This window comes from Chlamydomonas reinhardtii, chromosome 2, assembly GCF_000002595.2.
Source record: "Chlamydomonas reinhardtii strain CC-503 cw92 mt+ chromosome 2, whole genome shotgun sequence".
NCBI classification, from domain to species: Eukaryota; Viridiplantae; Chlorophyta; class Chlorophyceae; order Chlamydomonadales; family Chlamydomonadaceae; genus Chlamydomonas; species Chlamydomonas reinhardtii.
Window position 1 is genome coordinate 2,849,583 of NC_057005.1, and position 23,647 is coordinate 2,873,229.

The 23,647-nt window shown below is 63.8% G+C and overlaps 2 protein-coding genes across 3 annotated transcripts; both read right to left on the reverse strand.

Annotated features, from left to right (window-relative positions):
- Positions 1-216: 216 nt before the first annotated feature.
- CHLRE_02g094750v5 (uncharacterized protein) lies at positions 217-4,762 on the reverse strand. Of its 2 annotated transcripts, none has more exons than XM_043059494.1 (6): positions 4,506-4,762; positions 3,833-4,201; positions 3,585-3,681; positions 3,185-3,308; positions 2,884-3,009; positions 217-2,614 (listed from the first exon to the last, which is right to left on the reverse strand). In XM_043059494.1, exons 2-6 carry the CDS (start codon positions 4,131-4,133, stop codon positions 1,634-1,636), a joined length of 1,629 nt encoding a protein of 542 aa, XP_042927129.1. In that variant the 5' UTR covers positions 4,134-4,201; positions 4,506-4,762; the 3' UTR covers positions 217-1,633. The 2 variants fall into 2 exon arrangements, with proteins under 2 accessions (XP_042927129.1, XP_042927128.1); XM_043059495.1 differs by having other exon boundaries at positions 4,355-4,652.
- Positions 4,763-4,816: 54 nt separating this feature from the next.
- CHLRE_02g094801v5 (uncharacterized protein) lies at positions 4,817-23,402 on the reverse strand. Its single transcript, XM_043059496.1, has 33 exons — positions 23,066-23,402; positions 21,615-22,871; positions 21,314-21,427; positions 21,024-21,178; positions 20,802-20,873; positions 20,493-20,635; positions 20,184-20,284; positions 19,881-19,974; positions 19,545-19,700; positions 19,356-19,417; positions 19,029-19,144; positions 18,604-18,698; positions 17,944-18,424; positions 17,435-17,570; positions 16,415-17,289; positions 16,048-16,173; positions 15,702-15,819; positions 15,314-15,477; positions 14,846-15,184; positions 14,601-14,682; positions 12,063-14,480; positions 10,360-11,951; positions 10,008-10,160; positions 9,649-9,821; positions 9,260-9,404; positions 8,686-8,862; positions 8,433-8,514; positions 8,185-8,263; positions 7,924-7,969; positions 7,714-7,782; positions 7,436-7,506; positions 6,476-7,234; positions 4,817-6,290 (listed from the first exon to the last, which is right to left on the reverse strand). The coding sequence occupies exons 1-33, from the start codon at positions 23,088-23,090 to the stop codon at positions 5,549-5,551; spliced, it is 11,217 nt and encodes a 3,738-aa protein (XP_042927130.1). The 5' UTR covers positions 23,091-23,402; the 3' UTR covers positions 4,817-5,548.
- Between the last annotated feature and the right edge of the window lie 245 nt (positions 23,403-23,647).

Sequence of the window (23,647 nt, forward strand, 5' to 3'; positions counted from 1 at the left end):
GGTATACCTGACGGGTATACCTACGGGTATACCTACGCACGCATCGTTGATCTCAGGGGGGGGGGGGGTAGGAACAAACTTTTTTGACCCCATGCCACAAAACCTCCCGGACCCCCCGACCGACCGACCGACCGACCGACCCCCCCTGCTGTACGACCCCCCAAAACCCCCTCAGAACCCCTTACTTTTTTGTCAGGTTGATGCCAATCGACTGCTCTCGATGAGCTCTATCTCTGTGTAAATTATCCGCCTTGGGAGCACACTTTGACCGACCGACATGTACAGGACACGTGCACATGTGCACCCGTGTGCTGGCAAGTATCGTAATAGACTGGCCTGCTATGCAACGGCTTACTCCAATGTTACTTGATGATACGAAATGTGCTGACACGTTCATCCATGCAAAAGCCGGCCGGCACCGGCCTGTCCCTGACCAGTTCCCCAGGCATCGCCCGACATGCCGACATGCCGCTCCCCAAACTACCCCATATTATGCATGTGTGCTAAGTCTGGGGTATACCTACGCACGCCTCGTTGAGCTGCACCCATTGCGCCGCGCGCTGCAGGACAGAAGCGCTAGGAACAAAACTTGGCACGAACCTGTGCAAAACCTCTTGGGACCCCAGACCGACCGACCGACCGGCCACTTTGAGGGGTCATAACTTTGCACCCAGAAACCCATTTTCAAATTTGAAAGCGGATTCGTGATTTTCTCGTTGAGCTCTATCCATTTGAGGCATGGGGTCTGTTTCAGAAGATTCTACCCCCCCTGTTGATCTGCACCCATTGCGCCGCGTGCTGAGGGACAGAAGCGCCAAGAGCAAAACTTGGCACGAACCTGTGCAACAGTGCAAACCTTGCAAAGATGAGCCCGCTGCAAAGATGAGCCCGCCCCAACTTTCGAGATTGGATCCCCCTTTTACCCAGGATGAGGACCGACCCCCCAACTTTGGCAGCCCAGAACTTCCTCAATCAGACACCCCCTGAAAATCACAGAGCAGTGCGATGGGACAGGGTCAGGAGCAGGTTGGCGTCGTCCCGCATTTAGTGTGCAGCGTATTCCCAGACCCCAGCACTCAATTTGCAACGCTGGACATCGTTACAGAAAGGGCTGCGTACACACAATCATTTGCCCTGTGCAACTCTGTGTATGCCAAAAGAACGTCCTTTGGCACATGTACGGGCGTGACAGCGTGGGCGCCGCATGCCTGTCCGTCCCTCTCGCGCCCCGACACAGACACTAACACAGCGGACGAAGCTCCAAACTTTTAGTTGATCCATGCCCTCCCTGCAAGGTGGGCATCATATCATTCAATGCACAACACAAATCTCGGTGTTACTGACCATGGTTCTTGCCAGTGCACTGTGAAGCATCCTGCTCTACGCATACCAATGCAATCGTCACATGAACTGCACCACGCCCACGCGCATAACCTCAGCGCGCAGGCAAATTGTATACCCTGCAGCAATCCGGTGTCCAATCTCAACCTGGCATTCTCAATGCACACAAGCGCACGGGCATGAATCTTACCACATTGCAACATCCTGCAGCAACCTGCACACACGCCTGGTGTTGTGCACTCACGTGACCCCAAACAGTGCCCGTCCCCTGATCCTTCCGTAAGTATGAGCTTCACTGGCGCGCGGTCCTCTTCTCCAAAAAGTCACGGAAGGTGTTGCACAGCGTTTTGTACTTCTCGCTCTCCACCTGTGCGTTTGCCTTCGCCGCCTCCGCCTCCTCGGCCGCTACCACAGCCGCCTTACACTGCTGCTCCGCCTCCACCCGCGCCCGCTCTGCCTCCTGCAGCTGCACCCGGACAGTGTCGCGCTCCTGCATCGCTGCTGCCTGCGCTGCGAGTGCCTCATCACGCTCCCGCTGGGCAGTCGTCAGCGCCCGCACCGCCTTCTGCTTCGCCTCCACCAGCGCCAGTGCGGACTTCTCCTTGAGCGCCTTGTACTGCTGCTCAAAATCCGCCTTGGCAGCCCTGAGCTTCTCCTCGTAACCGGCGCTGACGGCGGTTATGCGGCGCTTGGCCTCCGCAGCGGCGGCGGCCGCCTTCTGCTCGGCCGTCGCTGCCGCCTCCGCCAGCGCCTTGTTGTCCTTGTCCTTATGCTGCAAGCAGACGTCCATGCAGCGCATCAGATGCAGGGCCTCCTCCTCCTCAGCCGCCAGCGCCGGCTGCTGCGGCGGCGGTGGCGTAAGGGGCGAGGCAGCGGCGTTGCTGGGACCCGCGCAAGCCCCTGCGGCTGCGCCGCCGGCGGTCACCGCGCCAGCGGGCGGCGCGGGCGGCGGTGCCAGGGCGGCGGCAGTCGCTGCCGCCGCCGCACCGCGCCGCATGCCTGCCGCGCCGTTGCCAGCGTTGCTGGCCGCCCCCGGCTCCTGGGCGTGGCCACGCTCCCCGTCGTCACTGCTGTCGTAACCTTGCTTGCCGCCAGCGTCGATGCCGGCCTCGTCGTCGGTCACGGCGCTGTCATTGAGCTTGCGCAGGAAGTGCCCGGTCGGGCAGGGTTGCAGGTGGCCGGTGGGGCGGCGGCCGCTGGCGGCGGCGCCGCCACGTGCCTCCGCGCGCGACAGCAGGCCAGTGACCTGCTGCGCGTAATGGCGCACCTTGTCCTGCAATCAAGCAGAGTGAGGAGGCCGGCGGGGCATTGGAATGGCGTGAGTGTCAAGTGACTTCAGAACGTGCTTGGGCAGAGTCATTGCTGCATACGGTACAAGCCCCGTGGGAGCCCCGCGTAAAGTGGCGAAGAGGAGCGCATACATGTCAGTCAGCAATCAATCTAGCCGCGGTCAATCTACCCACATTGCACGCATGCGCAACCTTAGATAGCCCTGCACCCAACAACCGAATGCGCACCGCCCGTCAAGCCCGACACGCTCACCGCAATGTTGGCCTGCTTCTCGGTGCGATTGATGGTGGTGGACTTGTCGGGCAAGCCGAAGTCCTCGGCAAGCTGCTTCCACGGCATGTTGATCCAGACCAGCGATGCCTCCTCCAGCTCCACCCACTGCATGTAAGCAAGGGTAAGCAAGCGCGTGCATCACCATCCTTGCTTAACTTGTGCACGCAAATAGTAGGCAACCCAGTATAAAGCTGACCGACCCACATAAGGGCCGCGTGGTACAACTACTGTGGCGCATCAGCGTGCGTGCATGCTTACTGTGCACGGCACCCGTACGTACCGTGCCCGTCTCAGAAGCTGCGCTGCCGCCGGCATCAGCAGTGGACTTGTGCACCTCCTTAACCGCAGCCACCGCAAAGCACACGCCGGTGTTGTCGAGAGGCAGCGTGTGCATGGCGGCAGGCCTGTGCAGGCAGCACCAGCAACGAGGTAGAGGGAAAGGCGACCGGTCAGCTAGCGTAGGCGTAGCTAGGTTAGTTACGTAGGCGGTGAGGCGCATGAATGCATGCGGCCAGCTGCATGAGCGGCGGAATGCGTGCGATAGTCAAATGTAGTGAACAGGGATGGCCTTCCGCCATATGAAACTCGGGAGCCGACACACATACGGCATGGAAAACTAGAAGCCCACAACGCAGCATGCGGGGCGGGCACGTACGTCAGCTTTTGAGTTAGGAACTCACAGCTTCGGGGCGATGTGAACCTTGTACTCCTCGTTCGTCTCCTTGCCACCCTTGCACCGAGACAGGATGACGCCGTCTCCCGGCTGCAGCTCCCTCACTGCGGCGCAGTGAAGGACCCCAGACGCAAGCAAGGAATGTGGAGACGGAAGGAAACACCGCAAACCCAACGTTCGGAGCCAAGAGCTAATTGATGCATGCGCACATACACGTCTCTATAGTAAACGGAATATACTCAGCACGCAACTCACCGGCGGGCGACGAGGCCGCGGAGTTGGTCTGCCACACCATTGGGCGGGTCTTTGCCACCACCTGCCCCAGGTACTTAGTGACGTGCAGGATGGTCACCTTGCACGGAGCCCCAGTCCCGTGCAGATGCCTGTACTCGCGTTGCATCTCATTGACAGGCTTGCGCGCCGTCAGTGCCTGGGAGGCGCCTGCGGCAGCCGGGCCCGCAGACGCAGCTTGCTGAGGGTGGTCCAAGCGGGGCGCCTTGGCGGGCGCGCCCATGTCCTGCTCCTCAGCCAGCGAAGGGGCGCTGCGCTTCGCCATTGGTGTGGAAGGTAGCTTTAGTTTCCTGCTGGCCTTCGCAGCCAAGCTCTCCTGCTGCATGTCTGCTCCTACATAAATAAGGAAGGCCATGGACGTCAGGATCTTCACGGTCGTGTACACAGAGTGCGCCGCGAGTGGCAATTCAATCAAAACGTGGTTCATGAAAGTGAGGCGTGCAAAGCTCTGCAGAGTTTGGCTACTGGCAGAGTTACTTGACTCACAATGTGACAAGGACCTGCCCGTTGCTCTCTCGCGCGCGTAGGTTGCATTTGATACACTGTCGCCTATGCTGTAGACTACCCTAGAGAGCTGGCGCACGGCTAAGGACATTCGCGTCATTCGCGAGACAGCTCCCATGGCTAAGGGGCTTACCTGCTGCTAAGAAGCACCTGAATGCAGGGAAACGTCCAACGTTGAAAGAATTCAAGGCCAGGTGTGTCCTAAATGCCGACGGTCGGGACGACGGTAAGTGCGTTCGTTCGTTCGTTTTTATGTGGCGTGCACCGCGAGGGCGAAACTCTGGAACACAGTGTACGTAACACTGCTCCGGTCAGGTGCTTTTGATCGCGGCGTGCTGAGCGAGGGCGTGCTGAGCGGGATGAGGCAGGCCACGCCAGGCCAGGTGCGAAGGCATTGGGCTGAACACATTTGGGTCGCGAATAAAGGAGTATAAAATCTCTTGGACTACAGCTTCTAACATTCAGCCGCGGCCGTCGTGGCCTGATGCGCATTCCCATGCGTTTGCGCCTAGGCCCTGGCAGGCCCCGCTGTCCCAGCCTCGGCGTCGCGGGCGTCAGCATACCTTGAATTGGGCAACGAAGGTTGCTCGTTCCACCCATACGCCCGGCTGAGGCATTGACCTACATCGGTTTAGCCATCCGTGGCCACCATACCATGTGCTTTAAACGCCACTCCCCTAGCTAGTCTCTCGTACGCTGGTCACCTTGGCGCAGTCCCCTACCGCGCCACAATGTGTCATCTTGCAAACTTGCAAGCTGCCTGGTGTCACAACACCTTCACAACCACTCCGATCTGCACCTGATGCACCGGCACAAAGGTCTGAACAATGGCCATTAAGAAATCAAAGAAGATGACACGTGCGCCTTGCCCCTCCTCCCACCAGCTTTCTGCGCGCCAGTTGTCGTCAGGCTGTGTGTCCCTGCTCCACGCTCTTGACACTCTCCGGTGTTCCATAGCTGTGACGTGGTCAGTATTGCAGTCGACGATGACACACGCCAAAGAAATACAACAATAAACTGTATGCTAGATGCAGTGCGCCGCATTGTAGCTATGTTCAGCTGTGCCTTATCCTCACTATACCACAGTCGAGCCCTGCCGCTACCTACCAGATATTTATGGCCCACTGCCATACTTATACAATGATAACAAGTAACGGCAGCAACAGATTGCAGGCATTAAGAATTGCGCTGCTCTGGCAGCAGGTGCAAGGGCCCCCACGTATGGCCCAGGAGCATCTCGTCCACTTCCATTCCAGTTCCGTCACCCACACCACTGCCAGAACCAGCACTCCCTGCCCTTTCGCCCCCAGCGCCTTCTGCCCCTCCGACCAGGCCCCCCACGCTGCGCTGTTTCCTGTGACCTTCGTCATGGGTCCCATTTCCGTGTAAGCCGTCGTCCACCAAGGCGCAATCTGCATCCAGGTCAAGCTCGGGGTCCAAAGCGACCGGGTTGGAGGCCAGGCGCACCCCGCCGGGCCCTACCGTCACGGCTGCGGCCGCAGTGGTGGCAGCTGCTGCTCCCGCCATGCCAGCACCCCCTGCCGCCGCCGTGTCCGCCACCACGTAACTGCTGAGCAAGAGGCCAGAGGCAGGCAGAGTCCTGGAGGAGCGTGGGCGTGAGGCCATGTGGAACGAGGTGACAGTGGCTGCAGCACTGATGACCGCATCAGGGGCGGACGCGGTCACGGGCGTCGTAATCTCAACGGGTGAGTACGGGGCAGCGTTCATGCCGCCGCCATGCTCATCAGCGCCGCACTGCCTGTACGACTGCTGGCGCCGGCGCACGCTGCTGCCGCCGGCGTTGGCGGCTGCACCACCACCATGGAGTGGGTCGGCATCGAGGGCGGCGAAATCGGAGGGGCGATGTGTGAGGCGCAGAGTGAGGCGGCTGGCGGTGTGGGTGAGCTGACCAGGTAGCCTGTTCGGGTTGGAGACGTACATAAGCACGACAGGCTCATTTGGCAATGACGGGTTCTTCAGGCGTTTTGGGCGTGTGCGAGGTTGCCAGGACGAGAACGGAAAGCGCACCGCAACGGACTTGCAGACGCACATCCCACCCAGAAGACGCATGCACCGCGTGGCCTCTACCTCGCACCCACCCACCTGTGTGCCACGGTGCGCATCCGTGTCAGGAGCTTCCCCGGCGCCTGCCTCCACCCAGCGTTACCGTCTCCGCTGCTGCTGCCCACCCCGCCGTCTTCCGGATGCTCGACGCCCTCCGCGTTCTCGCCACCGCTGCTGTCGTGCCCAGACCCACGCCACACGCTCCATCTCCGCCGCCGCTTCTTGCGCTGCTCATGCTCCTCTGCTGCACTCACGCGCTCTGAAAGCTCAAACACGCGCAGCAGCCACACGCCGTGGTGGTGGTGCTCCCACGCGCCACGCAGCGCCGCGGCCAGAACCTGAGCCGCCGCAGACGCCGCGCGCCGCCGCGCCAGCAAGCCCCTGCTGCTAGTGCTCCCAAGAGCTGCGGGACTGGCGGCGGTTGCAGCTGCAGGTGAGTCACCCACGCCAGTTGCCCCCGCTATCGCTGGTCCTACCCCATTCGCGCTTTGCACCTGCGCCTGAGCCGCCTGCGTCTGCGTCTGCGCCACCGCAGCTGCTGCTGCCAGCACCGTGCTAGCCGCCGCCGCCGCCTCGCTTCTTGCCACGGCCACGAACACGGGATCCGCATCGGGCGGAAATTCCATCGGGAACAGCCAGGGGAAGGTACGGTACAGTGTCGTACGCAGCCTGGTCAGTGCCACGCGGCCACGCCACCTGCTGTACAACAGCCCCACGCGCATCACGAAGGACAGGGGCAGGTCGCCACGTGCGGAGCTGATACGGAGCAATCGGAACAGCGCGGCGCGGTGGAGCTCCCTGTTTGGGCATGTGTGTGGTGGGGGGGAAGGGGTTGTAAATACCAGCCCAAACTACTGACATCGAACCCAATGCAATAGAGCAGTTCATGGAATTTGAGTGATGGGGGGTGCACTGAGCGTGGCGTGGACGAGACGTGGAGCTTCCAGTCTGGCGCTGGATGGGCATCCTGGATCCGCCGAGCGCCTGCCGAGAGCTTGCCTGGCGATTGCGACACACATGATGAACACCGTAGCCGCGTTGATGACCAGGATGGCGAAGCTGAGGCCCACCTGCACGGAGCCAAACATTATTGCAGCAGGCATCCAGCCAAGGGCACCCAGGGTGCATATCAGTCTTTCACAGCCACCCTGGCCATGCAGGGGCATGATGCATCATTGTGTGATTGGCAGTAGCTGTGCAACAGGAGGGGTCTCGCCCAGTCGCCCTCCACTTCACCCTTCAAGCTTCACAGGCAGCAATACCGTTTCGGCACTCACCCGCACACCGCGGCCGACGGAGTCGTCCATAAAGTAGGTGGCTAGATAAAACGTCATCAGCGTCGCCACCTGCCGAGTCGGCATGCGTATTCGTGGTGCTTAAGGAGGGCGTCAGGTGCGGCTTTGATTGGCAAAGGTGTGCTCTACACTACGCGCACTCACATGACCACACACGCGGTCACAGGCAAGCACAAATACACACACGCTCACCAGTCCCAGTCGCTCCAGTTCGTCCATGGCGTCAGTCTCGTAAGGCCTGCAACGAGCAAGGAAACGTGGCATTGGGAGTGGAGCGCTGTGAAGTTCAGGGACAGCAGCGGGCACTGGTTACAGTAAGTGTCCACGGAAGATCGCTGTCCGCTTGATGCATGCGCTTTCCTTGCCCGGGTGCGCCACATACCCCAGAGCACCACACCGTCACGATACGGTACGTAGCCACCACACCATAACCACACACCGGCCATGGCTCACCTGTACGCGACCTGCAGCAGCAGCGACGTCGCAATGACGCCCATGGACAGCAGTAGCGTCAGCTGCCAGCGGTATGTGCCTGCGCGCGGCAAGGATGAGTTGCAACCATCATTGACCGTGGGGGTTGGTCTGCGCCGGCGGCCTCGCTACCAATGCAACAAGGACACTCGAGTCCAGGGCGGCGGTGCCAACCCACACGGGCCGCTTCCAAGCCGGATGGACACTTCATTATTTCGTACGAGCCTCACCCGCAAACACAATGACGGCGGTGACCGTCAGCTTGCGCAGCATGACCACACTCTCCCAGTAGTAGTGGTCGTCCTCATACTCCTGCAGGTTGTGTGGTTCCGCATGTGCATGGGGAGCATCAGACCACGTCGTCGGACCCCTGGCTAGACAGCAGTCTTCAGTCAGCTGCCCTCCCACGGTCCCGCCAAACGCACGCACGCGCGCACACGCATGCACATGCACATGCGCGCATGCACATGCACACACGCGCACCTGGTAAAGCGACCCGTAGAGCGCAACGAATTCGTTGTCCCACAGCTTGGCACGGTTGCGCCACAGCCACCAGGCGGACAGCAAGGGGATGCCGGCCGCGAATAGCACCACACCGGGCACACCCACCGCCGCGCACAGCGTCAGGTGTATGCCGCGGTAGCAGCGCTGCTCCAGGTCCTGCGCGCGCCCGTGTGCCGTATGTGCGTGCATGTGCATGTTTAGAGTGAGGATTGTGGAAAATGCTGTGTGCATGCATGCCCGTGTGTGGCGAGCAGGTAGGATCGTGCCCCGCACAACAGCCGGGGACCCTAAGACACTGACAACGGCACAACATTGGCAGCGGCTCCTGCCTAGCCTCGTGCAACCCTTCAGCCTACCTACTCCCCCCCAGCTCGCCATGCCGCTCCACGACGCCTCGGCGCCCATCCCAAAAGCATGATCGCTTGCAAATAACGCCTCTGCCTGTGCTCCGCTCGTTTCAGCTTGGCTTGCTGTAGTTTGGGCTGGTATTTACAGCCCCCCCCCCCACCCCACATGCCCGCCTGTATGCCGCCGCACACATGCGCGTACGCACCTGTGTCCAGAACAGCCCAATGGCGTTGCGGTCCCAGCGGCAGCTGTCAGGCCGCCATGGGTCCGGACACACGCGCTCGGGCGGCCCCGTGTCCAGCTGCGTGCAGCTGAACAGGCTGAACAGCTGCGTCACCACGGAGGGGTACCTGCGTGCGTGTGGGTAAGGGGTGCGGCGGGCAGCAAGGCAGGGCAGGGCAGTGCCATCAGGTCACCAGATGCAAAGCGTGGGACGTTAGTTGCACGGCTCGTGTGTGGGCGCGTCGGCAGCAATCCCGCCAGGTGTGGGGTTGTGGAAGCGCAACAGCCGCAGCAGGATCAGGCACACCATCAACGGCAGGATAGGACAGGCAGCCTCCCGGGCTGTAGGCTGGCAGCCGGCAGCAGGCTCACATGACAAAGATGATGCAGTTGACGGAAATGATGATGCGGTTGTGCAGGTAGGACCGCAGCGGGTCGCCGTGCTGCAGCCGGCCGCGCCGCAGGCGCCAACCGGCCCGCGCCAGCCAAAACAGCACCAGCGCGGCGGACCAGAAGGCAGGCGCCAGCACTTGAATCAGGAACAGCTGCGGGATAGAATGGGGGCGGGCAACGGCAAGGGGGAATGGCAGCGGGCGCGTATTTCGTAGTTGCGTGTGTTTGGAGGTACAAGTTATTTTGCCAAGACGTTGCGCTACCTGTCGCCTGCCCGTCTGTGGTATGCTGCGCAACCCGCTACATTGCTTGCGCTGCGCTGCGCCGCGCTATCGTACCTGCGCCGACTTGGGCAGGCCCACGTCCGCGGACATGGAGCAGTCCAGCGAGGCCAGGCTGGAGGTGGCGGAGGAGGCCTGGCTGGCCACGTTGAAGTAGGTGACCAGCGCGGTGGGCCACGTCACGGGCGTGTTGTTCACCAGGCTCACCACCTGCAGCGGGGGCAGCGGCGGGGGCAGCAGCGGGGCAGTGGACAGCAGGGCAGGCAGCAAGGCCTTTTACGGTGTGGTGGGTGTGCAGGCTCTCAGAAACACGCGCAGTCCACCGTGCCCGAGGTTACCGGTAGTGAGAGCCCCCAACACCATGTGCACACACACACACACACACACACACACACACGGACGCACGCACCTGCACGTACGACACGAGGATTTTGAACACGGTCTGGTGCTCGCTGATGACGTCCGTACGGCGCCGCCACTGGCGCCCGCCAAAGGTGCCGTACAGCTCGGACCGCCTACGCGCGTTGAACGAGCTGTCGGGCCGGCCCCCCTCATTGCTGCCCCCATCACGACCATCATCGCCCCCGCTGTCACCATCAACATCGTCATCTACGTAATCGTCGCCGACGTGGCTGCCGTACTTCCCGGCGCCGTCACCGCCTCCGCTGCTGCAGCGGCTGCCAGCCACGCTGCCGGCCGCACCCGACTCGCTGATCTTGCCGTGATGCCCATCATAAGCGCCCCACTCCGCCCGTATCGTGCCAGTTGGTTTGTACTTGGATCCTGTGGCACGATCCAGGGACGTCACGCGATCAGGCGGCGACGGGATGCCGATCCGCAGCTCGGCCCGCGGCGCCATGCGGCCCGGCGGCGGCGCGCCGCCGCTTTCTCCCGCTGCAGCTGCTTGGCTACTGGCAGTAGCAGCACTGCCCCGCGTGAGGACTGCGGGACTTCGCGGCATTGCCTCCAACTGATGCAGCGCCACTGCTGCGGCCGCCGCCACCTTGGCCATTGCCGATGGCTCCGTTAACCAACTGTCGCCACCGCCGCCGCTGCTGCGGCGGTGGCGCAACCGCCCGCCACCGAACGACCGCGACTTCATCAACGCCGCCGGCGGCAGCCGGTGACCGCCTGCCGCGTCTGATGCTGCTACTGCCACCGCCCCTGCTGCAGCTGCGGGGCTGCCGACAGCCGCGGCTGCTACCTCATTCCAACGCGGCATGCTCGCGGCACGCAGCCGGCTAAGCGTGAGTGTCTGTCCCGACTCAACCCCGCCCGCGCCCGCGCCAATGCCCATGCCTGCCGTACTGCTGCTGCCAGTGCCTCTCCCCGGGCTGTAGGCAGAAGGCGTCGGTATGGCAACGGCAGCGGGCGGCACCACAGCCCGCTGGCGGCTGTAGCTGCTGCTACGGCGGATGTCGGGATCGCGGTCCTGGGTAAAGGCTCCTCGAGCGGCGGCGGCGGCGGCGGCGGCGCTACTCGAGGCCACAGGGCTAATCGTGCCCGCGGCGAAGGACACCATGCGCCCGCCGCCGGGCCTGCTGCTGCCGCCGAGGCCGCCGGCACCCCCCGCCACCGCCCCTGCGACGCGGCGCACGCCGCTGAGCGCGCTGTGCGGCGGCGCCGAGGCGCCTGCGATCGCCAGAGGCGGTGGCAGCAGCGGCAGCGGTGGTGGCCCAGATGCATTGGTCTGAGCCGCAGCCGCCGCTGCTTCCGCTGCTGCTGATGCCGGCACTGCAGGCGGGGCTGCTGCGCTTGTCGGCGATGCAGCTTCTCCAGCTTCGCTGACCAGCTGCGGGCCGCACTGCAACGCCACCTCTGCCGAGCCCACCTCCTCACCCAGCACTGGATCCACCACAGGGCCAGCCCCTGACCCAGCGCCGGCCCCGGCATTGGCACCTGCTGGCGCAAGCGCTGCTGCCGCCGCACCCACAGGCTGCGTGGAGTCGGGCGCGCGCCGGGCCAAGTAACCACCGCATGCTCTTAAAACATCAGCAGGGCCTGTGACGGCATGTGCGCTCTTTAGAGCGCGAGGAGACAGCGGTGCCTCGCCTGCCGCCGCTCTCCAATGCAGCGCCGCCGCTGCCGCCGCCCCCCAGCTGCGAGCCTCGCCCTTGCCACCAGCAGTGGGGGTGGGAGAGTCAGCAGCCTCACTGTCTGTGGCACTTGGCCCAGCATAACAAGAGGCTGACATGGGGGCGGCATTCACAGTCGCAACCGCAGCTGCAGTGGTGGTTCCGAAGCGGCCTGCTGCTGCCGTACGGTCTCCACCGCCGTCGCCTACCACATCCACCAGAACGGGTGCCGCTCGGTTTGGCGCCTGACCGGATGCCATGGCGGGCGCCGCGTCAGAGTCGAGACGGGTCTGAGCGCGCGTGAAGACCGATACAGGTACTCCTCCACTACCACACTTGCTCGTGCTATTCACAGAAGCGGAGGCGTCCGCAACAGAGCCCCCGTCATCATCCAGAGCAGGACTGTCACCAACGTCGCCGTCACCGCCACGTGTCCTGAAGAACCGCTTGGCGCCCGCTGCGAAAGCGGACAGGGCCGCAGGCGGGCCTCGCGGCGGCGGCGGCGGCAAGGAGGTGGCAGAGGCGGTGGGCGACAAGGTACGAATTAAACCCGTGAAAGATAGCTTGCTTAAGCGCCGGGGGCTGGCCGAAGGCCCAGCCGGCGACGCCGCGCCGCTGCGGCCGCTGCTGCTTGCGCTACCGGTGCCTGACGCCTGCTGTTCGCTGGCACCGCCGCGGCTGCCGCCGGCGCCGGCGTCAGCCAGTGCTGACGCCCGCCGCTTATGCCACTTGCCGGCGCTGGCCTTGGCGTTGGCAAGCGCGGTGGAGGCAGCCGCAGCGTCGCCATCATGATCAACCCGCCGGCCGAGGCGGCCCGGTGCACTGGCGCTAGGGCCGCCGCTGTCGCCACCCGTGTCCGTTCCCTTGCCGGAGCCTGAGGCCCTGGCGGCATGGGTGGCAGCAGCGCGCTTGCGCATCGCTTGCACTGCGGTAGCGGCATGGGTGGCAGCAGCAAAGCGAGATGCCACACGCCGCCGCGGCGCGCCACCGCTGTTGCTCAAGTCATCGCCACCCCCACCCCCACCTGCCGCCGCTGCATCACTGTCAACCACGCCCGACGAACGAGCTTGGCTGAGGCTGCCCCTGCGAGACGAGGGACGGCCGCTGCTCGTGCGTGCCGCTGCCAAAGCTCCGCTCCCGCCCCCACCTCCTCCGGCCCCGCCGGAACCGTCGATACTAGGCTGCTTCGTTGCCCGCACCGCCATCAGCAAGGACGCGAAGCTGACCTTGCCGTATGCCGGCAACATGCCAAGCATGGGCGCGTGTGGCTGCTGGCTTCCGCTAGCAGCGGTCGCGCTGCTGACGGCGCTGGCTGTGAAACTGCCGCTGACGCTGTCTTGGCTGGTAGGGCCTTCACCACCGCCGTAGCCTCCGCTGCCGCGTCTACCACCGCCGCGGACATTGGCGGAAGCAGAATGAGCAGCAACAGTCGCTTCCTGGCTGACAGGGCCGCTGCCGCTGCCGCCGCCGCCCGGGTCACTGTCATCTGCGGCCTCAGCGGCCTCCATATCTGCTACAGCCTTCGACATGTCTTCTGCTGACAGAGGGGGAGAGCGCCGCCCGCGCGACTGTGCCGCTGCCAGCGCCCCCGCCGCACGCTCCCACGGCCGCTTCAGCAATTGGATCCGAGACTTGGGTGTGGCCAGGCTGAATAGCTGGTGCCAGGAGCCGCTTTGAGAGGAGGAAGACGGCGCCCCCGCCAGGACCGAACCTGAGCGGGACGCCGCCGCCAGGGCTGCAGACGTCGTGGCCGGCTGTCCGGCGATCGCCCCTGTGGCCGCTGCGGCCGCCGTGGCGGTCGCTGTACAAGCGCCCTCCGCTGCCGCGGCATCGCCATCGGATCCAGCTTGCGCGTTCTGCAAGTCCGTAAAACGTTTGGACTTGATGGAGTTTCCGCTTGGGGACTCGGCGGCCGCCGCCCCGGCAGGCGGCGGGCAGCGGCCCCGGGCGGCGCCGTGAATGCGGAACAGCGCAGCCGCAAATCGCTCGCCGCTGAGCTGGCCCAGCGGCACCCCTTCTTCGTCCTCCTCGTCATCAGCACCCCCCACCGCGTCGCCCGCGTCGCCTGTACCCCCATGCAGCGCTGCTGCGGCCGCCGGGCCGCCAGGCCCCGCGCCTCCACCCGCCGCTCCCGCCAGCTCCGCCGCCTCACGCGGCGAGTGTGATGCCGCTGCTGCCGTAGGCCCCTCTGCAGGTGTCGCTGCAGCTTCCTTCCCGTCCGCATCTCCGCCTTCATCGCTGCTGAAACCAGCAGTGTCGCCCGCGCCAAGCTTGCCAGGCGACGACAGCAGGTCGCCACCAGGCGTTGCGGCAGGTGTGCTGGTGGTGTTGTAGGTGTTAGCTGACAGCGTTACGACGGCGCGGCGCGAGCGCCGCGCGTCCGCCGCGGCCACGTGCAGAAACTCGGGAGTGAGGGCGGCCCGCACAGCCGCCACCACTGAGACGAAGGTGATAGCTGCGAGAAGGCGCACAAGGGGAGGCGGGGAGGCGAGCCGACGGGCGCGCGGCGGGGGACGTTAGAGCGGGGTGCCTGCTGTTTCCCAAATGCCCTGCATGCAACCGCAGTGCAACTCACCAAATGCCAGGGCCACCCAGCCCACACGGGTGGCGACGGCGCGACATTTCTGGCAGCCGCCAGATGCCTGTCGCCCATAGCCCTGTGATGGTCACGAAGCCTCGCGTTGTCAGGACAGATTCCATCATCCACACCTTATTACTCTGTCATCATTACTTGCAATCGCCTTGCTCCACATAGTCTGGGGCCCCATGCCTTGCCAGCAACTCCTGCCGCCCCCGGTCCTGTCCACCCACTCGCCGCACCTCTTGGCAACCGCCGCACAGGTTGCCCCAGTAGCCTTCAGCGCACTGCAGCTGTCGGTACCTTGCTTCCTCGCCATCGCCGGCATTAAGGGCTCCTGTGTCGTTAGCAGGCGCCAGCGGCGGCAGCTCTGAAGCAGCAGAGGCAAGTGGGATGCCGGGGCTGTCAACCGCGATCAGCGCCCTGCGATGATGTGCGCCGCTGGCGCTGCTGGCGCTGCTGTTGCTGCTACCGCTGCTGCTACTGCCGCTGCTGCTGGCGGACGCAATGATGGCAGTCTGGGCTGTAGCTAGTTTCTGCAGGCGACCGTCGTACTGACACGCGCCCTCGTAGGGGCATTCCTGCGATGCGCAGGTACCGGCGGTACACACGAAACATGTCAACTTACATGCTTTGCATGCATTTCTCCCCAGTGCGCAGTGCGCAGAGCGAAACCATGCACCCGGCCCCTACAGCAACTAGTGACTCACAATCACGTTTGCGGACAGCGGGCTGCTGTGCCAGAAGCCGTCCGCCGGCACCAACACGCCGCCCAAGCTCGTGTTGCTGCAAGCGGCGCCATCCGGGCAGTGCAGGCAGCCCCCCGCGCCGCCGTAGGAGTAAAAGTCCTGACTGCAGGGGCTGCAGAAGTCACCTGTACCGTACGCGCGTGCGAGATGCGCAGGCAGGTTGCGTGTACGCGAGGTCAGCCGAACGCAGGTTCCCAAGGGCACGCGGCGGGGAGGGCACGCCGCCGGGCCTCGGACAAGCAAGGCAGCAGTACCACATCACGGTAGCTAGGTCACAAGTAAGCACCTCCCGCCGCCCGATGCGCTGGCGCACATCCATGCACGCCCAAGGTGTATGTCATGTACGCACCCTCTGCTGATAGCTCCTCGTTGATGCGGCACGGCCTCAACGTCACCGCCAGCCCCACGGGCCCAAGCTGCCGGATGGAGGTGCGCCCCTCAAACTGCAGCTCATAGCTGGCGTTCACCTGCACACACGCCGTACCGTGCAACACCGAGGTCAAACTAACCCCTCCCCTTTTGCCTTGACGACCATATCAGAGTGCAGCACATGCATGCGGCGTGCCGGTGCACACACGTGCATGCGGGAGTAGTGAGCGCTATGACGCCTTGCGACGTTGCCAGCATACGCCAGGCGCCAGGCGTCAGACGCTAGATACACGCAAGGCGCCTGCACCTGCTGCACCTGCACCCACCTGGTCCCGCAGCCGCAGTTGGCTGAAGTTGGCGGTGCCTGCCTCCGCCTGCGCCGCCTTTTGCCCCAGCGCGTTCAGTGAGGTGCACATGATGAGCACAGAGGAGTCGATCACACTACGTGTCACCTGCGCCCGGGCAAGACAGAGTCGCAGAGTGGAGGGCACAGTGGTGGCGGGAGTGCGCCATGGGAGTGGGCGACGCAAAGGACGGTAGAGGGTGGTAGCTGCGCACGCTGCGGACTTACAACCGGCGGTACAGTCGCAGCACCAGTGTACCGTAAAGCAGGCGTTGCCATGAACCGCATGTGCGCGTAAGGTGCTCCTTGCTCATCCCCGCACCCACCTTTTGTCCGTAGAAGTCAAATACCTGCACAACCACAGGCAGAGCGGCGCCGCTCTCGAACATTAGCGGCAGTGTGGAAGCCGGTGGCGGCGGCGGAGCCAGCGGCAGCGGCGGCTGCAGGGCCAGCGGTGGCGCCACGGCTGCCACCGCAGCCGCTGCAGCAGAGCCTACCAACTGCAGCAACTGCCGCAGCGTGCGACGCGCAGCCGCCGCGGGCTGCGGCAGCTGGGGCTGCGGCAGAGGCTGCGGAGATGGCAGTGGCAGCGTCATGGCTGTGGCTGATCGAGACGTGGCCGTCGATGCGGCGGGCCGTAGCAGGGGCTGGTGGAAGAAGACCGTGGAAGCGATGGTGGGTCCGTACCCGCCCTCTGCCACCGTGTTGTTCGCCCACACAGCGCAAGGGGTGACGCGGCGTAGGTAGGCGCGCATCGCCGCCGCGCTCGTCAGCAGGCCAGCAGCTGCAGTGCTGGCGCCGCCGCCACCACCGGGCGCCGGCGGACTAGGCGGGTTGGGAGGTGGTGGAGGAAGCTGCGAGCTGCTGCCATTGCTTGCCGTGGACGTGCCCTGGCTAAGGCCGGAGCTGTCGGCACTGCTGGGGAATTGTCTAGTCGCAGTCGCAGAGCCGTTGGAGCTAGCAGCGGCTGCAGGTGTGCCGGCGCTTGTCGAGAGCGGCGCGAAGGTGTGCGTCTGTAGCTGCCGCAGCAGGCCGGGCCAGGCGGGCGCTGCAAGGCGCAAGCGGGTTGCGGTCTGCTCCTGTTCCTGCTGCTCCTGCTCTTGCTGCTGCGGGCTGCCCCGCAGCCCTGAGCTCGGCGACGGACTTGACTTGCCGCTGCAGGACAGCTGCAGAATCTTCTCATACTCCCAGTACACGCCACCGCCCGCCATCACCGCGGCGTTCCCTGCGCACCACGTACGCACGTGAACGATTATGTGTGAATGAAGGGGCCAGCCGTTCTCACAACACGGAGTGACGAAAGCGAGGTGGATAGGGGGATGGATTGCCGCACCCCTTAGCCCGCGGCTGTTTGGGTCGTGTGTGCGCACCTGTGACCACCACCCGCTCGTCCAGCTTGAGGCGGTAGCAGGCGATCAGGCGCCGGCAGCGGCTACCCACGCCCACGTAGAGGCCCCCGCCCAGCAGCGCCGTGTTGGACACCAGCGACACGTTGGCCAGGGTCACCTTGGGGTTGAGGGGCGTGGGGGTTGCAAGGTTAAAGCATTGGGAGCACGACAAGAAGGGAATCAGGGGACAGCAAGAAGGGTTGGGGTGGGGAATAAGGAGGGGAGGGAGGCAGGTTTGCACGGCATGGCTATAGGGGGTAAGGCGGGGCGGGTGATTGATTGAGGTAAGGTGCACGCGGGACAGGCACGGGCGGAGCAGTGTGTGGGAGGGAAGGGAAGGGAAGGGAAGAGAGACCCCTCGCTCGTTTGATGGCAGGTTTGCTGGGGGAGGGGGAGCGCGGGCACGGAAAAGGGGCGAGCTACGATGCCCACGACGCGGGTGCCGGGGAGCCCGTGCGTGGGAGGGCACTGGGCAGGGAGCCAGCACTCACCGTTACATCCTGGGCGCCGCGGATGCACAGCCCGCCACCGCCACCTGCGCCGCAGCTCTCCGGGGGCGCCAAGATGCTATCGATAGCTACCCCTTGCCTGCTGCTGCCACTGCCAATGTTACTGCCCATGCTACTCCCGTAGTCTGGAACGTCTCCTCCAGCGTCCGCATCTGATGACTGGTAGTCACTGCTGCCTGAAGGCGAGATCACAGCGTACGGCATTGTCGGTACCGGCAGCGGTGGCATCAGCGTCGTACCGGCGGGTGCGGTCGGTGGCGGTGCCGAAGGTGCCGCTACCGCCAGCGCCGCGGCAGGCGAGGGCGTCGTGGCGGGGGCTGTGGCTGTGATATTGATACCGGCAGCTGCTAGCAGCTCTTGGGCGCTTCCAAACGCGGTGTTGTTTATGAAGCTGGAATTAGCGACGTCGATCTCCGCAACTGGGACGTCAATGGTCAGTCCCGCGCCGCTCAGCGCATAGTTGCTGCGAGTGGGAGTGGGACAGCCATTCAAGACGCGCTCTCGTGTTTTCGACGTTAAAGGAGCAAACAATGTGCGCAGATGGAAGGGCAGGTACGTGCGTCGGCTTTTCATTGACCCCTGCAGAACGCACCCTAAGGCCTCCACCTCAACTCGCAACCTTCCCTCATCCCTTCGCCCCACCTCCGGAACGTGCAGTCCGCAATGCGCAGCTGCTGGCTGCTGTACAGCATCACTGCGCCACCCACCACTGCCGCATTGCCCTCGAACAGTGAGGACTGGAGGGTAGCAGTAAGGGAGGAAAGGGTTCAGAGTCAATGGGCACGCTGCTGCTAGTTGGCACAAGCATATTGGGTTATTGGTACCTGGCAGCGTGGTCAGCTCCTTGGGCACGATCGAGACCCATCTTACACCAGGGGACCGAACGGTTTGTTGCCCCGGCCACAGACACACACGCGCGCGCGTTTCCATACCCCGGTCAGGCGAAAATCCCGTCGACCCCTTCCGCATTTGCTTCCTAGCGTACACACACACACACACACACACACACACACACACACACACACACACACACACACACACACACACACACACACACACACACGCACCTCAATGGAGGACAACAGCACCAGGTCAAACAGCATAAGCGCGCCGCCGTTAGAGTTGCGGGCGCCGGGAATAAACGTGTTGCGCAGGAAGCGGCTGTTGCGGACCGTGATGTCAGCTGCGCAGCCATGCATGCAGTGGGGCAAGAGGGTGTTCAGAAACTGGCGGTACAGCGTGACTTACTATGATCAGGATGCATGCACGCACGTGCAATGACGCATTAGCTACACCCGCCGGGCTGGCGAGGGCGGCCCTGCAACCCAGATAGCGCACATGACACACACGCGAGGGTGGGAACAATGACAGGGGGGACAGGGCGAAACACGTACCCGCGTACACGTAAAGTGCGTGGCCCCTGTTGCCCTCAAACGTGCAGTTCACCAGCTTGTTCCTGTGGAGGCAGGTGGAGGGCCCAACATGAGCGTGGCGGTGCGTGAGACGTGTCAACCTCATACCGAATTGTAAGGGTCTCTCAACCCTCAAAAGGAAACACACGCCCCTCCCTCCTCCGGCCTCACCCGTACGAGTTGCTCAGCACGTGTGCCGAGGCCTTGGCGTACAGCTTAGCGCCGTGGGCCGTGGGGCCGTTCCCAATGAAGCGGGTGTTAGTGGCGTCAAAGTATCCGCCCCAGCCCGACACGCCGCCGAAGGACGTCGCCGTGTTGTTCTCGATCCTGCAAAGCGGGCGGCACGCAGGCAGATGCATTAGGCACAGTGCGGCTTCGGGCTGATAAGACCTTTGCTGATGCAGCTCGCACTAGCAGGCAGCGCACATGCAGGCGCTACTTTCATCGCTGCGCATCGACACGCTGACACGCACACACGCACGCGCCCATGCATGAACATGCGCCCACCTGCTGTTGGTGACGGTGGTGCCTACGTCCACAAACCCCAGGCCACCGCCCACGTTGTGCGCCAGCGTCAGGTTGTCCGCCGCGAACACCATGCCTGTGCGTGATGCACGAGCGGCGGCACTTGACGCCAGGCAGGTGAATGCATCTGGATCCGCAGCGCCGCGGCCAGCAGGACAACTCGCACGTCACGCCCCATTGATTGCGCAGAACCCCAACTGCAGCAACTGCAGGTATGTGGTGCGTGCACAGGACGCAGCTAGCAACCGCACGTAGCCGCCATCGCCATGCATGGCACGTACGCACCGGATCCACGCATCAGGATAGCGCCCGACTGCGGCGTCCTGTTCTCCACCACGGCCGTGTCCTTCATGGACAGCTCGCAGTTGCTGCCCTTCACGGGGCACCTGCAGCAGTTCAGGTCAGGCGTCGTCATTTCGCTGTCGCTTCGGCCCTACAGCACGCCAGCAGTTGCTATGCGGTGGTCGCGCCCTGACCCCAACTCCCGCTGGCGATACACATCAAGCCCTTTGCTCCCATCCACTAACACCCTGCATCCTTAACCCTGCCTAACGCCATCTATGGTACCGTTATACCGTAGCGTGTGCTACTCACGATGCCTGCATCGCGCCCGCCTGGTGGCCGCCGTTGCGCGCCAATGTCACGCCGCGCAAGGTCAGGTCGCAGCCCAGCGAGGGCGTGGCGCCGTCCAGATGGCCGTGCAGGTACACGGCACCGCTCTGGCGGCCGGTGTTGCCCTGAGGAGCATGAGGCGGGCGTGGTACGAGGAGCGGAGGGACGGACACGGGAGTTGTGAATTGTGGTGCGTAGCGGCTTGCTTGTTCAAGTAAGGTAGGCCAGCCAAGTGATGAGATGAAAACAAATTTACTCAACGACATTTGCCATCTGCAAGTGCACACACACCGTGAACACGCTATCCTCGATGTGTAATGACGCGGGGCCCTGCCAGCAACTGAAGTCCACGGTCGCCGACGCCTGGATTCGGGGTCCGCAGCAGCGCGGCCTGGTTAAGGGAGTGGATCCACTAACGACGCCAACGACGCCGCCCAACCAAACCCCATCCAGCAGCCCACACCTGCCCATGTCCCAGCGTGACACATGGGTGCTGCTAATGCTGCTTCGTACCGTTGATGCATTGTACCACGCCTGCTGGCTCCCTGAAAGGAGCGGTAGCGGGGCGTTGTCCTCAAACACACACCCGCTGATGTGATGGGTGCCGCGGCCCAGCGCCAGGGCCGAGGCGGGCACCACCGGCCGCTGAACCACACCCGAGGAGTAATCTGCACACACGGCCAAACACGTCACAAGGAAGCACAGGTGCCGGCAGCCAATTTCGTGGAAAGATGTGGAATGGTGGATGCTCTTCGATCCTTGCCTGCATGCCTCTCGTGCCCCCTGCCCCATCCCGTACGCACCGTAGTCGTAAACGTAGTCGCCGGGCGTTTCCACTCCGCTGTTGTTGCGAAACACACAGCCGGCCAGCCGCAGGCTTGAAGCCCACTCCCCTCCAGGCTGGACCGCCACACCGCCTTCGCAAGAGCACGACATTGCCGATGCGAGCGCAGGGGTCAGAGGCGGCGGGCAGAGTGGTCAGCTCTCCGACGTTGAGGTAGGACCATTGCTGAGGGGCTGCGGTGCTCGCAAGATTCCCTGGCCCCGCCCGAGAAGCACGTGAGCCCCATTCCCCTCCTCTTTCCCTGAAGCACACGGGCTCACCTGAAACGGTGCCGGCGTTTCCTTCAAACACACAGCCCTCGATCAGGCCGCCTGGAGGGGGCGTGCCGCTGCTGCTACTGCTACCGCTACTGCCGTTGCTGCTGCCGGTCCCAAAGTCCACAAGCACTGGGGCTGCTCCGCCACAGCGCGTGAAGACCAGGTCTCGCAACGCAAACCCACCGTGGGCCATCACCAGCGCGCCCTCGCCACTGCCGCCGCAGTCCAAGACCGTGCCCCCGTGGTCTTCCGGCGCCGCCGCCGCAGCAGCAGCCTGCAGCAGCCGGCGCTGCGAAAGGGAGCGGCGACTGGACCCAACATCAACACCCGCTGCGGGCGGCCCCTGCGTTGTGCTGTTAGGGCCGGCAGCTACCTGACCAGCAGGCAGGGCCACGCGAGCACCCGTGCTGATATTTCCACCGGGAACCACACCCGCATCTGTAGCTGCTACCAGAGGTGCTTCAGCCTCCAAAGCACCATCACCAGTGTCCATCGCTGCTGCTACAGCCTCTGCGGCAGCGGCAGCCTCCTCTGCCCGCCTCCCGCCAATCAGCTCAAGCCCCAGCCCCACACGCAGCGTCCCGGAGCCGCTCATGTTGTACACCCCGGGCGCCAGGAAGATGCGACCCCGCAGCACCACTGTGCCGCCGCTGCCATCTGCTGCCCCGCCACCCGCCACGGCAGCACTGGCACCGGCGCCAGCACTGGCAGCAGCTGTCAGGTTGCGTGTGAGCTCATCCAGCGCCGCCACCAGCCCTGCCACGTCTGTCACGTGTCGATCGACGTACGCCACGCCCGCCACCTCCCCGCTGCTTCTGGCCCCCTCTGGTGGCGTAGCGGCGTTGGGCACATCCGGCGGTGCCATGCTGAAATTGATGAAATCGCCGTCTCCAGTTGGCGACGTGATGCTGGTTCCGTCAGGCGGGGTGGCGGGTGGGCTCGGTGTGCTGCTGCTCGGGCTGGAGTGGCCCCCACCGGTGCCGCAGTCCGCCGAGCCATTGCTCCCGAGGGACTTTCCCGGAGCAGACGGCGTCGTGCTGGTCTCCTGGCTGCCTGCGCTGTCTGGTGCTTTTTTGCCGGGTGGTGCCGCTGAGCCGTTCGGTGGAGCGGGCAGCGGCGGGACAGGCACGGCTGGTTCGGCGTTTCCTGCTGCTGGTGGTGACACCGATTCAAGCAGAGATGACCGCCGCAGTGCAGCGGCAGGGCCAGTGGCCGCAGGAGCATCATCGACTGCTGGGGAGCCGGGGACAGAACTGCTGCCTGGCAAGGACGGGCCCCCGCGCAGGGCGTGCTTTGGGGCTGGTGGTGGCAGCGGGGGGCGTGACGCCCCCGCGAGCACGAGCAAAACCGTGACCACCACCTCCACCGTGCGACGTCCATTCAAGCGACTGGACCTGGCGCTGCACGTGACGCCAGAAAGCATCGCGCGCGCCTGACGGTCAGTCAGTGCTCACCGCGCCTTCGCGGCTTAACCTCCATGGGCCAGTCGACCACCGCTGATGCTCCTGGGCGAGACAATTTTATAATGAGCTCGATAACAATTCTAATATGCGTGGGCTTTGACTTATAGCACCAGAGGAACCTCCTTACCCCCTCGATTGAGTGGGCATTTCGCGGGTAACTGTTGTTACAACGTATCATGCGCTCCAGCTTATCCAAAACTAGTGAGGTAACAAGCATGCACCGTCAAGTTCGCGAAAACCTGTACTTGTACTCGCAACCTCGTGTCGCAACCTGCACACCTCTCAATACGTGTATAGCTAACCATGCAGGCCTCTGACATAAATTGACGTCAGGATCATCTGTGCCGACTGCACTTTTCGGGCTCAACAAAAAATGAAACGGTGATGGGTGTGCTTGCGTGCGGGGGATCGCTGTCGGCAGACCAAGTCACTCGTGTCTTCGGGCCTTAGCTGGCCAACAAGTTCAGCACGCCCCGAGCAGTCCCGAGCAATCTGAGCAATCCCCAGGTCAGCCCGTGTCCGAAACCCTAGAACGCCCTACGGGAGTGAGACAGGGCATATGCACCTTTGGCG

What these genes read in the sequence shown, in the direction of transcription:
- CHLRE_02g094750v5 (XM_043059494.1), bottom strand. Translation starts at nt 4,133, where the DNA reads ATGGCGAAGCGCAGCGCCCCTTCGCTGGCTGAGGAGCAGGACATGGGC. An exon ending in GTTCACATCGCCCCGAAGCT is followed by an intron (nt 3,309 to 3,584) that starts GTGAGTTCCTAA and finishes CTGCCTGCACAG; the next exon opens with GCCTGCCGCCATGCACACGC. An exon ending in AGAAGCAGGCCAACATTGCG is followed by an intron (nt 2,615 to 2,883) that starts GTGAGCGTGTCG and finishes GCTTGATTGCAG; the next exon opens with GACAAGGTGCGCCATTACGC.
- CHLRE_02g094801v5 (XM_043059496.1), bottom strand. Translation starts at nt 23,090, where the DNA reads ATGGAGGTTAAGCCGCGAAGGCGCG. An exon ending in AACTGCATCATCTTTGTCAT is followed by an intron (nt 9,405 to 9,648) that starts GTGAGCCTGCTG and finishes ACACGCACGCAG; the next exon opens with GTACCCCTCCGTGGTGACGC. An exon ending in ATGTGTGTCGCAATCGCCAG is followed by an intron (nt 7,235 to 7,435) that starts GCAAGCTCTCGG and finishes ATGCCCAAACAG; the next exon opens with GGAGCTCCACCGCGCCGCGC.